The 17,981-nt window shown below is 42.3% G+C and overlaps 1 protein-coding gene across 2 annotated transcripts in view; it reads right to left on the bottom strand.

Annotated features, from left to right (window-relative positions):
- The window catches only part of LOC118778253 (BDNF/NT-3 growth factors receptor-like), a 25,513-nt gene extending 7,532 nt beyond the window's left edge, over positions 1-17,981 (bottom strand). Inside the window, exons 1-14 of one of the 2 annotated variants that reach the window (XM_036529694.1) lie at positions 17,784-17,981; positions 17,475-17,684; positions 15,493-15,567; positions 14,571-14,642; positions 14,031-14,099; positions 12,215-12,363; positions 11,621-11,757; positions 8,843-8,975; positions 8,386-8,679; positions 8,169-8,180; positions 2,261-2,301; positions 1,934-2,033; positions 691-879; positions 1-51 (exon numbers count right to left, since the gene is read on the bottom strand). The exon at positions 1-51 is cut by the window's left edge and continues 80 nt beyond it. In XM_036529694.1, coding sequence (XP_036385587.1) covers positions 1-51; positions 691-879; positions 1,934-2,033; positions 2,261-2,301; positions 8,169-8,180; positions 8,386-8,679; positions 8,843-8,975; positions 11,621-11,757; positions 12,215-12,363; positions 14,031-14,099; positions 14,571-14,642; positions 15,493-15,567; positions 17,475-17,659 — 1,507 coding nt within the window. In that variant the 5' untranslated portion in view covers positions 17,660-17,684; positions 17,784-17,981. Of the gene's footprint in view, positions 52-690; positions 880-1,933; positions 2,034-2,260; positions 2,302-8,168; positions 8,181-8,385; positions 8,680-8,842; positions 8,976-11,620; positions 11,758-12,214; positions 12,364-14,030; positions 14,100-14,570; positions 14,643-15,492; positions 15,568-17,474 lie in introns of both variants that reach the window. The other variant, XM_036529693.1, reaches the window with a different exon arrangement.

The raw sequence follows: 17,981 nt of genomic DNA, 5'->3' as shown, positions 1-17,981 counted from the left end.
CCCCCAGCTCCCTCTTCAGCACAATGTTGTGTCTCTTAATGTGCTGGACAACTGTGCAGAAAGAAAAAGACACACCTCAGTGTGTTACACACCGGACACACACCTTATTGTGTTACACACACCAGACACACAGCCTCAGTGTGCTGGACACATCATGTTTTTAGTTCTTTGCTGGATTTCCACACTACATTTTGAAACAACTTCAGAATGTTCTCAGATCACATCATGATGATCAGTGCAATGCAATCGCTTTGAAAACAGACTGATTTTTCTACCACTGATATGGAAAGTTCAGTCATATCAGCATTTCTGTGTCTGACTCATTCATTCCTGCAGTTTAACATGTTTTCCTCCAGAGAACAGCTTCATCACTGCCTCAGCTGTCAGCCCAGACACACGGTCGCACAGTAGGCCTGCAGTGTACTCTCTGTGAGTCACTGTGCATAAATTAGCAGCATCTCTGACTCGCTATCCTTAAATCAGCAGCATCCCTATGACTCACTGTCCTTAAACAGCAGCCTCTCTATGACTAACTGTCCGTAATCCAGCGGCCTTGCTGGGCCTCACTGTGCTTAAATGAGCAGCCTCTCTGGGAGTGTGTGTCTGTCTGTGACTCTCACTCACAGGAGTGTGTGTCTGTCTGTGACTCTCACTCACACGAGTGTGTGTCTGTCTGTGACTCTCACTCACAGGAGTGTGTTTTCAGCAGGGTGCCGGAGCTGCGGAAGTACTGTGGGTTCTCGATCACTGGAATTTTTGTCATTCCAATGATGACAGCATCAGTGCCCATCTCCGAGGACGACGGGGTGTTGTTGCCATTGGAAACATGATGAAGTGGACTGGCAGAGTCATCATCGTTACTGATGACAGAGGAAGAGCCTGGAACAACACAGACAGCAGGAGTCACAGGGTTCTGTACACACAAATACACACACACACACACACACACACCTCACACACACACACATACACACACACACACACACACACACACACACACACACACACACACACACACATACAGACACTCACACACACACACACACACACTCACACACGCACACGCACACTCACACACACACACACACACACACACACCTCACACACATACACACACACACAAACACATACACACACAAACACACACACACACACACACTCACACACACACACAAACACACATACACACACACACACAAACACACACACACACCTCACACACACACACATACACACACACACACACACACACACACACACACACACATACAGACACTCACACACACACACACACTCACACACACACACGCACACTCACACACACACACACACACACACACGCACACACACACACACACATGCACACGGTATGCAAACACACACACCACACACACACACGCATACACACAGCATGTACACACACACACACACACACACACACATACACACAGTATGCACACACACACACACACACACACATTCTTTGTGATATATTTTTTTTTCATCTTATATTGCAACCTTCTTCTGCTCTTGAAATCTACTGTGGTTTCATGTGAACACAGACACTGAGGTCAGAGACAGAATCTGATTGTGAAAGAAATGTGATACTGGCTGCAGTGTGCTGCCAGAGAGCGGGACAAGGTGAAAATGCATCCCAATCACCCTTCATAGACACAATGCAGACAGAGAATCAGAGAGACAGAAAGACACACAGATAGATATGTCTCCATATTTTACACCCACTCTGAATAAAGCACCAACAACATCAAAGATGAATGGAATTACATTATCTTAACAAAAAAGCATATTGATGCCCAATAATATCAATTAAGCCATTCTTTCAAATCTTAAAGAATTATAAAGTTTTGATCATCATGACACAGTGAAAAGTGAAAAATAATTATTATAAAATGAAAAGTGAAAAATTATTTACCTTTCATTCCAAACTTTGAATTTCTTCCAAATTTTAGAATTATCAACATCAGTACAAAGCCTGTGAAAGCCACAGCGGCTATTCCAACCACCACATACACCTGTAATTACACATAACCAATCATCAGTTACACACTGTCTGAATTCTACATACACCTGTAATTACACATAACCAATCACCAACCAATCAATTCATTACACATGGCCTACATTGATTATTTACACACCTTTTAGATCTAGGTACACAATGCTAATGTCAATGAGTCAAATTGTAACTTCAAGCTGTTGGACCAGTGACATACAGTGCACATATTCAACAGTTACTTACTGATACACTGTCTTCTGGTTCAGGGGGTGGAGTTACCACCTCTGAAAAGGGATTAAATATTGGTTCAGAAGAAATGAAGTTATGAAGCAATGAATTTATGACATAATAACAATGTATTTATTACTGTAACCTTCATAAGCATTGTTTATAATCCATAAAGACTGTTTTTGAAACAATATAAGATATCCAAAACTGTTATTTCTTTGCTATCAATTAGTGCACATTAAAATGGCTTTCCAGTAGAAATCAATTGCTGCTACATTAGTACAGGCAAAATTTATTTTGTGAAAATGGAGTAGGCAAGTGAATGCCTGTCAGTATGAGGGAAAGACTTGCTTTTTATTTTAGTTGTATAGCTATGCTATTGGGTACAATTATAATGTAACTATGTTGGGATAATCATCATATTTGTGAGCACATGCCACATATTAGAAGGCACTTACCTCATTTCATCTCTTATTGAGATGTAAGCATTTGTACCTTTTTTTTAATTTTTGCAATGTTCTGACTTGGGACTGAAGCCACACCCTTTTGGGGTTGGATGCCCTAACTACAAGGCCACTGCACCCTGCAACACACTGGTGCCTGGGTGCTACAACTCTAAGCCCAACTCCCTCTGCATCACCTCCACAGTTCAGACGAGGCTTCACTCTCTCCTAATCACTCAGGAGCAGAAAGCTCTGGACCTCTGCTTTTTTTCCTGTATATATTCCCTCTTGGCAGTGTTATTCATAAACATGACTTTAACCTCCACCTGCAGACCACACTCAAATGTTCAGTCAAACCTGACAAAGTTGTCAACTCTTTAAGATGAACATCTGGATGTATTTTTTACAGATATGAAGACATTATTGACTCACAACTTCCTCCTCCTAAACTCAAAATTGAGCTCTTGGTAGTCGACCCCAAATCCCTATTAAGTAAACTGAAGTACGAAGTAAGTAAGAAGTAAATTGTCCAGTTATGGGTTAAATCTAGATTATGTTCCAAAGCTAATGTGAGGTGATCTGAGCATTTTACCCCAGTGTCAGCTTCTCTTTACTGGCTACCTATTACAGTTTTTTTCTGAATGCTTAAACACTAACAGTGATTCTTCAAGCACTATCTCTGAAACCATTAACACTTGTAGCCAATGCATTTAAGTGTACCAAACTGAATGCACACTCTCTGCTTTGCACTCAGTTTGCAATTTAATAACACACTTCTAGCAAACATGTAAACATTGGTCTCTACATTGCTACACTATTTTGCCAATTGCCTTTCCACATTGACACATGTGAAAACACTTTTAGATAATCATTTCACTTACAAATCAGAGCTTGAGCACTATAAATAGGCCACAGGTAAACATTTGGTTTGGACCACAATGGAGGCCAGTATTGGACAGAGAGTAAGAGGAGTAAGAACTAGAGGAGGACGAGGAGGACGAGGAGGCGGAACAGGAAGACAAGGAGAATGAGGAGGAGAAGGAAGAGGTGAAGTAGGATAGGGGAGAAGGAGAGGACGGGGAAGAGGAAGAGGGAGGGGAGTCAGGAACACAATAACTGATGAAATCAGAGTGACTGTGGCTGACCATGTTATCAACCATGAGATGAGCATGAGGGAGGCTGGGCAACGGGTTCAACCAAATTTGAGATGCTATCCTGTTGCAGGTATCATCCGGATATTTCGAAATGAGAACCAGTAAGTAACTGTAAATGATGTGTAGTCTTACTGGTACAGTAATATATACTGTACTTTCATAATGAGAAGGATCTGTCACTAAAACCATTCAAATGTTTTTACGGAACTGCAAGAAAACCAGTATCTGGTGGAAGAGGTCGACTGTTCACCCCAGAGCAGGAGACCCACATTGTAAAGATGGTCATTGCAAATAACTGCATCAGACTCAGAGAACTGCAGGACCACATAATGGCAGATAACACCATATTCCAAAATGTCAACAGAGTGAGTCTCTCTGCACCGTCTCGTCTACTGAAACGCAATAGAATTAGGATGAAGCAGCTGTACAGAGTCCCTTTCGAGAGAAACTCAGACCGTATAAAACAACTGAGATATGAATATGTGCAGGTAAGCTATACTATCCTGTCACAGGTACTGGATCTGGAAGTGTATGGTGTTACATCATATTGACTGATCCTTGTCTTTTCGTACTGCGCTACATTGTTTTGTCTTGTCTCTTTCAGCGAGTCATGGAGCTAGTAGCAGATGCAGTGCATCACGAGCTAATATATGTGGACGAGGCAGGTTTCAACCTTGCAAAAACAAGTGGCCGCGGCAGAAATATCATTGGGCGCCGTGACATCATCCACATCCCGGGAAAACGTGGTGGCAACATAACAATGTGTGCGGCTATTAGTCAAAACGGCGTCCTTCACCGTCATGCAATCCTAGGCCCAGGTATTTTATCATCTGGGACAATGTTAGTTTCCACCGGGCTGCTTTGGTCCGCAATTCACAGGTCACTCACTTTTCATCACACTCAATTTCCCCCATACTCTCCTATTGAAGAATTCTTCTCCGCATGGCGTTGGAAAGTGTATGATCGCCAGCCCCACCAACGCATACCCCTTATACAGGCAATGGAGGAGGCTTATGGAGACATTGATCAGAGGTCATGCCAGGCCTGAATACGGCACTCCAGCTGATACTTTCCACGCTGCCTAGCTAAAGACAACATTGCATGTGATGTGGATGAAGTCTTATGGCCAGACCCACGTAGAAGGTGAGATTTAGCCTAATTTTCTTCTGTTCTTTTTTTTCTAGCACAAATGTTTTTGTTTTCTTCTACTGCACTTTTGTTGTTTGAAGAGTGTTAGAACATTTTGAGAAAAAAAATAACTTTTTCCCCTTATTTGTATTGATAGTGTGTTATGTTCAGAATACACATCCATGCTTTACACATTTGGATACCTGTGTGTATGTGTGTTTAATACATGTATGACAAAAGTTTATTGCAAACTGCTATGCCCTGCACACAGAAAAAGCAGAAGCGTTTTTCATTTATACTATCAGTGCGTAGTTGGTGCTTCGTGTGCTTATTCAAATGATGGTTTGTGTGTACTGTATTGACGCAAAAACACAATTTTTTAAAAGAGTATTTTGCAAGAGTTAAAAGAGTTTTGCAAAAATAGCCTATAGCAATCATAAAAAACTGTAAATCCTGGATTGACTATAGACTATAAGACACTTCTTACTTTTTAGACTTTAATTGGTCTTTGCTGTCTGTACACCAGATTTACTATTTTTCCATGTAACCCTCGATGAAAACTGTATTCATGAGGTGCTGCCTATCTTGCTAGTCCAAGAGTAGGAGAAATTATTGCAGGTGGTCAATCCTTCTTCTCTTGAGCTCATCTGTTTTTTCAAGAAATATGGAATTCCCAATGCTTTTTTCCCCTTTTCCTCCCAATTTGAAATTCCTAGTTGTATCATAGATGTCACCAATCACCACAATCCATACTAACAATCCAGGTCAGCACAGGCAAGCAATGTGCTCTTCTCCAAAACACATGATGCCAAGTGCCACTTCTTTTCCCAGACATGAGTCGGGGGAAGACATTTCATGATCACGTTTATACAGAGAGATTGCGGCCAGCCAGCTGGCTAGCAGGTGTCACTGGCGTGTGATGGGACAGACAAAACCCAGCCAACCCACCAAGCCAATTTATTTGGCCACTGTGGGCTCATGCTGTCTGTTGATGACACTGTCAAGATCGAACCTGAACCCCAGAGCCCAGCTTGCATTTGAGGCAAATGCCTTGACCACTGACCTACTCAGGAGCCCTCCATTCTTATGGATCAGTCTACCTGTTCCTGTTAGCAGATACTTTCTCAGTCTTCAAGTGCAGGCTTATTCTGTCAGGGGTCTCCTGTTTGCACCCAGGCTACTCTCCTGTACTTTCTCTCACATGTAGTGAATTCTCTCATTACTTTCTCTTTGTACCTGGCCTCTCTCCTCTCCCCTTCCCACTGCAGAGCGCCTTCCAGGGTGTCACACACAGGAACTGACTGAGCTCCCCTGGACCCGGTTCAGGCACCTCACCTGCTCCCTTGCCCTAATGCACACAGCTACCAAGTCAGCGAGTCCCAACAACCTTGCCCTCCCCTCCTCACATTCTCCCTTCCTACCACTTCCCTAATTCCACTGCCTGGTAGCAGCCAGAGGCAGATGGGTTCCCCTTGGCTCTCACAGATCTCCTTTAAGCTCCTGTAAGGAGTCTTTCCTTGCTGCTGTCACTGTGGGCTGATTTTGGGGGTTCAGGGCTGGGATCTCTGTAACGCTGCTTTTGTAGAACGCACTATACAAATAAAACTCATTCTGTTACACATCCCACCTTACAGCTTCCACCTACCGCAACCCCCAGTCCAGTATCTTCTACCACTCTAAATCAGTTCTACTGCATGACAACTTTAAGGCTCCTAGTTTACAGATGTGCTGCAGATGCAGATGTACTGTTGAGCACATTTGAGGCTCATCTGTCATTTTAAGGCATGTATTTCTCACACACTGGATTCATTCATGGCAGAGTAAGTTTATATTTATACAAATTAATCACACATTTGCAACAAGTGGGAGGAGTTAATGCATCACATGATAAAAGAGGATGTATCACAGTGTGCCTTACTGACACCTGTCTCATAGCCAACAGCACAAATGCGGAAAGATGACCCTGAGATTGGCAGTAGTCTGGGAAGCTAGCTGTACAGCTGTTATTATGAACATTACTCAGCAATGATCATTCTTTAACAAAAAAGGTCTACTGTATGGGACTTTAACCTGTCAAAATGAAAAGATGTATCATTAAGTATTTCTGTGTATATATGCAGCCAAAAATAAATATAAATAAATGAAAACAGAATAAGGGCTAATGTCAGAATGTGTAAAAACATTCATTCCAAGTGAACATTCCAACATTTATGCTGTGAAACAAACAGCAGTTTCAAGTATACTATTGTATAATTCTGGTAGCTGAAGCTCTCCACTGCAGATATGTGCAATAAAAGCATCCTCCATTTTGTATGCCTGCAGTTGCAGCTACATTCATCCCCACATGGTCTCCTGGATACTGCTGAATTCATGCATTCTGTTCTGCATTGTGAGAAAGTGAAGGTTGCGGAGCCACAGAGCACAACAGGTGGCTATTTTAATAAGGCTTCCCAGCTGGAAAATATTGATAAGGATTGTTATTGATTACCAAATGATCAGTGATTGGATGTTGTCCCAGCCTTAGTAATTTAAAGCATTTTGAAATCCCAGTCTAAAACTGTACTCTGAAAACTGGATCAACATGTGGCCCCTGACGTGGGCTCCACTGACATGGACAGCTCCACAATTTAATTTCAGAGAGAACTACAGGTGGTTTGGTCCACAACACTTTCACTATTTTGATTAAACATACAGTAGGTTAACCACAAAGCTCATTTTACTGGTAGGTCTACAAATGCGTTATCTTTATAACTTGCTCATCTCTGGTTGGCTTAAATACAGTTAGTATTTAAGAGCTTGTTTTTCTTTGGGTGGTTTAAATACAATTCATATTTGAAAGCTATTTTTCATTGGTGCATCTCTTCAGGCTATGTTGGCACTGTTCCTTTTCTTTGGAGTATTGTTTGAACTATAGTAGCTGTTTGCGAAATTCTCCTTTGGCAAGCAGATCTATGTTCGGATTGTAATGCAGAAATATGCTTGCTTCTTTGATGAATATTGCCAACTTTATTGGTTGGAATTTATCCTTATTCTTATTTACTTACTTTTTCAGTAGCCATGGGAAGTGTGTAAGTGGAGTGCAGAGACAGGTGCTGTTTATGTCACTGTTAGCACATGAACACAGTAACTCTAAAGCATGCTGGATTAAACCTTTAAAATGTCAGCTTCTATATTCTATAGTTTCTAAGAGTGACTTACCCTCTCCATCATCTGAAATAAAGAAACAGGGAAATTACTTAATACGGAATATTAAACTATAACTGTAACTTCATGAGAATTATATATATATATATATATGCATATATATATATATATAATTTTTTTTTTTTTCACACACACACATACATACACACACACACACACACACACACACACACACACACGCTCACACAAGCTCTTGTATGGGAACACTGACCTGGTGTGCCCATGAAGTGTGCAGACACCGTCCTCGTGTCCTGTCCCAGCGGGTTCTTGGCCAGCAGGGTGTACTGACCGTTGTTGATGTGTGTGGGGATCTCCAGCTGCAGGCAGCCGTGGTACTCGCTGTCTGTCCAGTCGTGGATCTTGGTGGTGATATAGATTTGTTCTGGAAGGATCTGTCCCTCATGGAACCACTGCAGTTCGGGTTTGGGGTTTCCTGCCACGCTGAAGGGGATGCACCAGTGATGGTCCAGCACTGGTGTCATCAGCTGCAGGATAGTGGGGGGGACTGGGTACACAATGTCCATTTATCTTATACACAGGCCAGAGAACACGGAGTTAAATGCATGTAATACATACACACAGGCCAGAGAACACAAGGACAAATCCATGTAACATGTGCACACAGGCCAGGTGAGAGTCAGAGAGGACAGGGCTGTGTGTGTACTTACACAGGATATTGAGAAGAGCTATGGCCTCAGACTGGCCCACAATGTTCTCTGCACTGCAGCTGATCTCCCGGCCGTTGTCATAGCGAGACAGGTTAGTCAGGATGAGCCTGGCCTGCAGTTCTGATTGGTCCTCCTGATGAACACATTCAGATGGGATTATTATCGTGACTCTGCATACCACCCACCCAAATTGCTCTAAAAACAAAAACAAAAAAGTCTCTACGATGTACAAATCTCTGTTTTTGATTTATATTTTATGGAGACATTTTTATAAAGTACACACAGAAAGTGTGGTCTGAATGAATATTCTGCACCAGATCTTTAATATTTCAGTAAAACATGGAGAAAAAAATCTCCTCGTATAATGAAGCCATGTCTGATATTACTCGGTTGCCAGGGCTTCCACACCATGTTGTTGCTCTTGTGTGATGCCACTGTGGCCCATTGGCTTGCAGATACAGGCACTGATCACAGCGCCTCCCCAGGCTCCGGGGGGAAGGACACTGTGAGTCTGCTGCCACACTGCCACCACATGTGTCCTATTTATGACCAGAAATTCAGTACAGTGCACTTTATCCTGAAGGTGGTCTCTCTGCCATAACCTCCCATTACCAAGCAGAACCTCCTAGACCAAGAGCAGAAGGATTACTAGAGCTGAATATCTGGTCATAATAAATATCTACACTGTTAGAGAACTATGGTTCAGACTGAGAGCAGCAACATATGCGCTCTGCATCAGCAAGTCACAGGCCTGTCAGAGAATATGCCGCTCAGACCACAGGTCCCTCCCTGTCTTACCCCATTATAGGCAGGTCACAGCGCTTCAGCCTTTAGTCTAGACATCATGTCCTCATGGATACACCTCCCTCCAACTGCCATAGAGGAAAATCTTTGCTTCCTTTTAAGGAAATGTTTAACCACTTCAGAGAAATCCTGCAGAATTGCTCACGCTTTCTTCATGCTAAGGTTTTTTGGCTAATTTGTTTTTTGGCTAACTTTTCAGACAACCCCCTTCAAATGTTAGTAGTTAGAGTTTAGCTCAAAGTGCACGTATGCCTCAGGTTTCCAGATGAAATCTGTTTTTATTAAATGTAATTAAATTATTGTACACTTATGACACCATGTCTTCATCATGTTGCTTAAAACTATGCCTTGTGGTTTCTGTGAGAATTTGTTTGTTAATTGGGCTGTACAGGGACAGGTGATTGACTGACTGATGGGAGAAGTTAGAGGCCATTCAATCCACCCACAATTTTAGTAAGAATATGAAATTTGTAAGCATTCTGAGAGGTCTGTGAGGCATGAGAAATATGCCATTGATGTATATTATTTTTGCAAAAAAGGCCAACAGGATGCTGGGATATATAGCCAAAAGTATTGAGTATAAATCTAAAGAGGTTATATTGAAATTATACAATGCCTTAGTCAGACCTCACCTGGAATACTGTGTGCAGTTCTGGGCACCGCACTATAAAAAAGATACTGAAGCTTTAGAAAAGGTTCAAAGAAGGGCAACTAAATTAGTTCCTGGTGTGAAATATAAATGCTATGAGGAAAGACTCAAGTTACTTAACCTGTTTAGATTAAGCGAGAGGAGGCTCAGGGGTGATTTAATTGAGGTATTTAAATTTATAAAAGGAATCAATAAGGTTAACTATAATAGATTCTTTAGGGTGAGTTCAGTCTGTAAAACAAGGGGACATAAATGGAAACTAGTTAAGAGTAAGTTCGGCACTGATGTAAGGAAATATTATTTTACACAAAGAGGTATCAATACATGGAATAGGTTGCCAGGTCATGTAGTTGAGGCAGAGACCCTTGCTGTGTTCAAGTCTAGACTTGATGCAGTTTTGGATACTCTTTAATTAAGAAATGGCGAGCTTAGTTGGGCCGAATGGCCTGTTCTCGTCATCATATGTTCTTATGGTTCTTATGGTTCTTATGGTTCTAATCCAAGATTATAACAAAATATAATACAGTATATAATAGTTATGTTTCATAATTTTATTTATGATATTATTACTGATAACAGACGGTTCATTCTTGGTCAGAATTACCTTTTTAACTGTTTGGTCATATAATTTATTTAAACTAAAAAGTGATAAAAACAGATAAAGGGAAATGTGCACATAATAAATAAACAAATAATGGGACAAAGGGGAGGCTTGGCTTGAGAATTAAATCAAATGCTTTCAAAATGCTGTATGAAAGGTAATTATTATTGTCATTATAATTACTTTCAGTAGTAGTAGTATCACTATTGTATTGCCAGTCATTAAATGCCTGAATGAGCACTGTACATAAACACAGCCTGTCTGCGGATGCTACGGTGTAGTGGTGGATGGAACCAAACAATAACTACTGTTTCCTTCAAAAAGGAAAATAAACTGAATGTCATTCAACATCCAGCTGGAAAATGGGCAATAGTCACAATGCATGATATGTATATTATCTGGATAAAGACATCAGCTAAGCAAACAAACAAAATATTACATTGTTGGCAATTAGCAGACACTCTCATCCAGAGCGACTTACACTGGCTGCTGTTTTCACAGGTTATCCAGTCATACAGCTGGATCTTTACTGAGGCAGTTCAAGGTTAAGTACCTTGCCCAAGGGTACAGCAGCACTGCCCCAGCAGTGCTTCAAACCTCCAACCTTTTGGTTACAAGCTCTGCTGCACTGGCACCCCTGTGATAGTAATATACTGTAATAGCATTAGGGACAGAGACAGAGGCTGGTTAGAGTTAGAATGAGATTCATGTTGGATTATCTTACCTCATAAGCGGTGATCAGAGTGCTAGTATTCCACACAACCTTGGGTGTCGGAGCTCCAGCGGCAGTGCATGTCACTGTGACATCACTTCCTGCCATCTCTGTGATGGTAGAGGGACTGACTGTTGCTGTTGGGGAGGCTGTGAGATGGACAGAATGTGAATGAACAGGTGTTAGAGACACCTACCGGTCTCTGTGAGAACAAACGCTCCTCACATTCATTACTCCTCTCTACCTCAGCTGTGATACAGCTGACACTGGAAGCATACCATCTGTCCTGAGAGTTATTACTGTAAAAACAGAGTTATTACTGTAAAAACAGAGTTGTTACTGTAAAAAATAACTTGCCAAGAGCTGTAATTGAGTCAGAGACTCCTGGATCCTTGAAGACCAAACCTGACACAGCTGTAGACTGGCTCTGTGGAAAGCAGAGGCAGCTGAGAGGGAGTGTCTGACCTGCGGCGGTCGCCGTCACTTCACCTGCCTTTACCCTGCAGAGCTGTGCTTGTGTCTCAGCCCGTAAGTGAGTCAGGGCTGAGTGCCGTGGCACACTCTGCTGGCTGATTGGTGGTGCTGATGAAGGGGGTGTGGTCTTACCACAACCAGGAGGAGCAGATTGGTAGAGGCGTTTAGTCCCTCCCCTCTCCTCCACACAGTCCAGTGCTTGGAAGTCAGAGTCCACCCCCCGCCAGAAAGTGATCCACATGTTCTCACAGGAGCACAGCAGCGGGTTCCCCATCAGAAACCTGAACACAGACACAGAGCATAACGACCCACACACAGCATTACCACACCCTCCCACACGCAACATTATCACACCCACACACAGCATTACCACAGCCACACACAGCATTACCACACCCACACACAACATTATCACACCCACACACAGCATTACCACACCCACACACAGCATTATATCCCACACACAGCATTACCGTACCCACACAGAGCGCCACCACACCCACACACAGCATTACCACACCCACACACAGCATTATCACACCCACACACAGCATTACCACACCCTCCCACACACAGCATTACCACACACAGCATTACCATACCCACACACAGCACCACCACACCCACACACAGCATTACCACACCCACACACAGCATTATCACACCCACACACAGCATTACCACACCCTCCCACACACAGCATTACCACACACAGCATTACCATACCCACACACAGCACCACCACACCCACACACAGCATTACCACACCCACACACACACAGAATTACCACACCCACACACAGCATTAACACACCCACACACAGCATTACCACACCCACACACAGCATTATATCCCACACACAGCATTACCGTACCCACACAGAGCGCCACCACACCCACACACAGCATTACCACACCCACACACAGCATTATCACACCCACACACAGCATTACCACACCCTCCCACACACAGCATTACCACACACAGCATTACCATACCCACACACAGCACCACCACACCCACACACAGCATTACCACACCCACACACAGCATTATCACACCCACACACAGCATTACCACACACACACAGCATTACCACACCCACACACAGCATTATCACACCCACACACAGCATTACCACACCCTCCCACACACAGCATTACCACGCACAGCATTACCATACCCACACAGAGTGCCACCACACCCACACACAGCATTACCACACCCACACACAGCATTACCATACCCACACACAGCATTACCGCACCCACACACAGCATTACCATACCCACACAGAGCACCACCGCACCCACACACAGCATTACCACACCCACACACAGCATTATGACCCACACACAGCATTACCACACCCTCCCACACACAGCATTACCACACACAGTATTACCATACCCACACAAAGTGCCACCACACCCACACAAAGCATTACCGCACCCACACACAGCATTACCACACCCACACATAGCATTACCACACCCACACACAGCATTACCATACCCACACACAGCGCCACCACACCCACACACAGCATTACTGCACCCACACACAGCATTACCACAACCACACACAGCATTAGAACCCACACACAGCATTACCACACCCTCCCACATACAGCATTACCATACCCACACAGAGCACCACCGCACCCACACACAGCATTACCACACCCACACAGAACATTACCACACCCTCCCACACACAGCATTACCACACCCACACACAGCATTACCACACCCTCCCACACACAGTATTACCACACACACACAGAGCGTTACCACACTCACACAGCAACATGCCAAACACAGAGCTTTCACATACCTACATACATATACACACCCACACACATACACACACATATCGACACATGCCCACCCACGTCTATAGTAAAAATAAACAGAAAACAGAAAAGCTTTTGATAATGGAACTTACAGATGTGATATGTTTAAATTCCGAAAGGTCCTCCAAGACACTGATGGCAAGTTGTTGTTCTTTAAATTCCTGGAAGTTGAAAAAGATTACTTTTATTCGGTATATTTCATATAAAGCTCGAATGTCAACATGGATAAACACTCTATACATACTACATATAATAATTATTTTAATATATATTTACAAAATGTCAACTCATGAAATTGCATTTGAATTTGCATTTGAAATTTTTTCTTCAGGAGTGATTTTACAACCACATGAAGACTGCTGATACCATTTACACTAAGAAAAGAAAAAGTCTTTTCCACTGCTGCTGTAACAAATCAAAATAAATAACTACTATTTCTACTGCTTCTAGGGTAAATAACAATAAATAAACCACAATTATTTCTACTGCTTCATCAACAACTAACTATTCATAAATAACATTATTTCTTCTGCTGATTTTATGACAGATAATAACAATAAATGAATAACATTTACCTCCACTACTACTACCACAACTAATAATAACAATCAACAATCAAAGAAGACACTTACACATACTGCAGCTTAGTATTATAGAGAAAGGCATCCGGGGACACAGACATCAGCTGAGTATGTGTTACAGTTCTGTAAGAGGAAAAACACATCACTCATGGATAATCACTTTTGCTGCTGTTGAAACTATGACACCAAGACTTTCATGTTGCTATAATAATCTATATATATCATATTTACCAAATATAAGGTAGTGTATTAGTGTAGAAGTATACTTCAAAAATGCAAATATCGCTATATTCATGCGCACTGTTACTATAGCTTAGTGACGCGTTAAACGTCACATAAACATTAAAGTGCCACCAGCGAATAGAGCAAACAGGGTTGTATCCTCCTTTTTTCATTTCAGGTTTGTAATTGACAGGTGAGATTTGCACTTACTGCTCCTGCCACCTTTCCAAACCACACAGGGAGCACTGAAGCAAGGTGACGAGATACACTCACCTGCAGCCAACAGATATTTCACACCCTAACCATGCCACAGTGCATTCAAACACAGCCAGGTCTGACTGCAGGCCTTGGGGCATCTGTCCCAAACTGCTGACAACTTAACAACTTACACATTGCAGACATCCTGACAAAGATACAAGTGTTTTTTTTTTAATGAAAGTCACATAATTTATTTTTACAATCAAAAGGTTTTTAGTTTACAAAATATGTACATACGTTTGGTGGCATGTTGGATTTCAGATCTTATTTTTTGAGAACAATCTTGAGGTCTTGAATAAACTTGAGTGAAAGAAAACACTTGCTTTTTCCACATTTATTGCTGAAGCTATTACTTCTGGTGTGGAAATGTTTTTTATAACATTAATTAAAGGGTGGGGAGTCATAGTCATACTATATTTTATCATATATCATGTCATATTTTTTTATCTTAGTCTTTTATTAATGTGTTTTCAACATGTTATGCAGTACTTACAGATTCCTGAGATTTGAATAAAACTTCATGTCATCATCACTGATGGTATTGAATCTACTTTGATTGGTGATATATCTGTGAAAAAAGAAAAAAACATTTTTTTTATTTCATAAATATATCATTTTATATTCTTGCCTATATTGCATTTTTCATGGAAAAAAGGCAAGACTTTTCAATGGACCTTTCTGCTTATAGCTGAAGCAATGCTGTGCTCTCTCTTTTCCCTCTAGCTTACATACTGAATTCCTTATGTGTAAGTTGGTCTGTGAATAGACAACTGAGAAAAACACCTACACAGACCTTTCCTCTACTCTATCCCACAAACTGCTGTGTGGAGCCATTCCTCTGGGTGCTACTTCCATGGAGGGACCACCTCTCCTCAGCTGTCAGCACCACTATCCCACAATGCATCACACAGGTGCTGCTGATCTCCCATTAAAAGACGATACCCCCGAGATGCTGTGGGAGCACCTCACTTTATCACAGATGATTCATTGAATGGGAACCAGAATTCCATTCTATCTGTTAAACAGTTAGAATAGAGCTTGTTTTTGCACAAAACAATCCAATATTTTTAAGGAAAATAATAAAGATTTATTGAAGTGCAAACTCTGGGCAGAACTGGTGCTCAGATCCGTTGTCTTGGAAACGGAATGACATACTTGCGTAAGTGCCAATTACATATTGTTCTGTGTATACATCAGGGTCCAACTACCCCCGACAACACAGAGTCAGAAATAAAGAGTGCCACATTCCAAATACAATAAACCATCTTTGATGATATTAAAATAGTTTTCATCATTGCAACTATAGTTTAGAACATAAATCATAATGTTAAAACAGTGAACTGTCTCTCAGTCTGCTTGTATGCCTGTAGTTCTCCTGGACCTGAAGCACTGTTCTTTCCACCATCATCTGAAGAGAATCATTTTATTCTACTGAATCTACTGCAGTTTATTTGTATAACTTTAACCATGTATATGAGTTTGAATTAGTTTATGTAAAAGGTCTTGATGATTATCAATGACAATATCACTGTATCCACAGAAACACACTATTTCCTCAAGAAACAACCTTACACACAGACAGATGCAGACATAGCCAACATACACTGCTTCCTCACACACACCACTCCATCAAACACACACTGACACACTGCTCCCACACAAACACCACTCCATCAAACACAAACACACACACACACACCACTCCATCAAACACACACTGACACACTGCTCCCACACAAACACCACTCCATCAAACACACACACACACACACACACACACACACACACACACACACACACACACACACCACTCCATCAAACACACACTGACACACTGCTCCCACACACAGTTACGACAGCATCCTTTATTGCTGCAGCCAACAACATCAGGTTTGCCTTATCAATGGATTCACCATGAATGGGAGGGAATGAAATCCTGAATTGCACGTGATATGTACGTTTCAGACAGATTTTTTGTTGTTGTTAAAGCCTAATATATACACGCTGCCTGATTCTCAGGAGGGGCTGTTTACTGTTCTCACTTTCACACAGCAAACCCCCACCATGTTCAGTGAGTAATTCCGTATCACGGCAACATCCTTACAGTCACAGCTTACAACACGGCTACTCCTATACCCCGCCACTCTGCCAGGAGAGATGACACTAATAACCCAATCCTGATTATTCTTAATTTCATTCAATAATCACTGATAATGCTGAATTCTTTTAACAACTACTCCAAAACAATCGATAGCCATCTAATTGATTAATTATTGTAAAGCTAGTTTCTGATAACCCTACAGAAAGATGCTGTATGTTTAACCCGTCTCAACGAAATATTTTCCTTTTTAAGATGGCAAAGCATTACAATGGTTATATTACAGCGCATTTTGGTTGTTTATATATTTATATCACTCGTGTCTGGCACAACAACAGTTGAGCATCATTTCAAACTCACGGCTAGACCATACTCACATTTCCTCAACGCTTTCCATGTCGATTTCGGTCTGCAAAACGGGGAAAGCAGCGAGCCCCGAATCCTGATCCGCGCAGGAGATAGCGGAGGCGCTGCAAGCGCAGGATGCGGGACAAGTGGCCGCGGTCCTCCACAGCCCCAAGAAAAGCCAGCAGATTCCCCATCGAGCCATCGAGGACATCATCCCGCGGTACCGAGTCTAGATCTGCCTAAATATAATTTACTTCCTTTAGGAAATACTGCTGGAGGTTAGATCGGCAGCACAGTTGAAAGGAAACGCGAAGAATGAATGGTCAAATGGCCTTTACCTCTTTCAGAGTAAAAACAGTCGTAAATACATTACATATCGAGACAGAACGGTGTGCCAAGGATTCGATCGTGTCAATGTCGCAGCCCGTATCGCGGAGCACGCGCTGCTGCCCTGCTGCTGCGCTGCGCGAGGACAACAGAGACGGAGGGGTATGTGCGCGTGCTGCTGTAGGGAGAGCTGAGCGCGTGTGCGAGGA

Source organism: Megalops cyprinoides, chromosome 5, assembly GCF_013368585.1.
Source record: "Megalops cyprinoides isolate fMegCyp1 chromosome 5, fMegCyp1.pri, whole genome shotgun sequence".
In the NCBI taxonomy this organism is placed as follows: domain Eukaryota; kingdom Metazoa; phylum Chordata; class Actinopteri; order Elopiformes; family Megalopidae; genus Megalops; species Megalops cyprinoides.
Note: the sequence above shows the minus strand (reverse complement) of the source record. Positions and strands in the feature narration are given on the sequence as shown.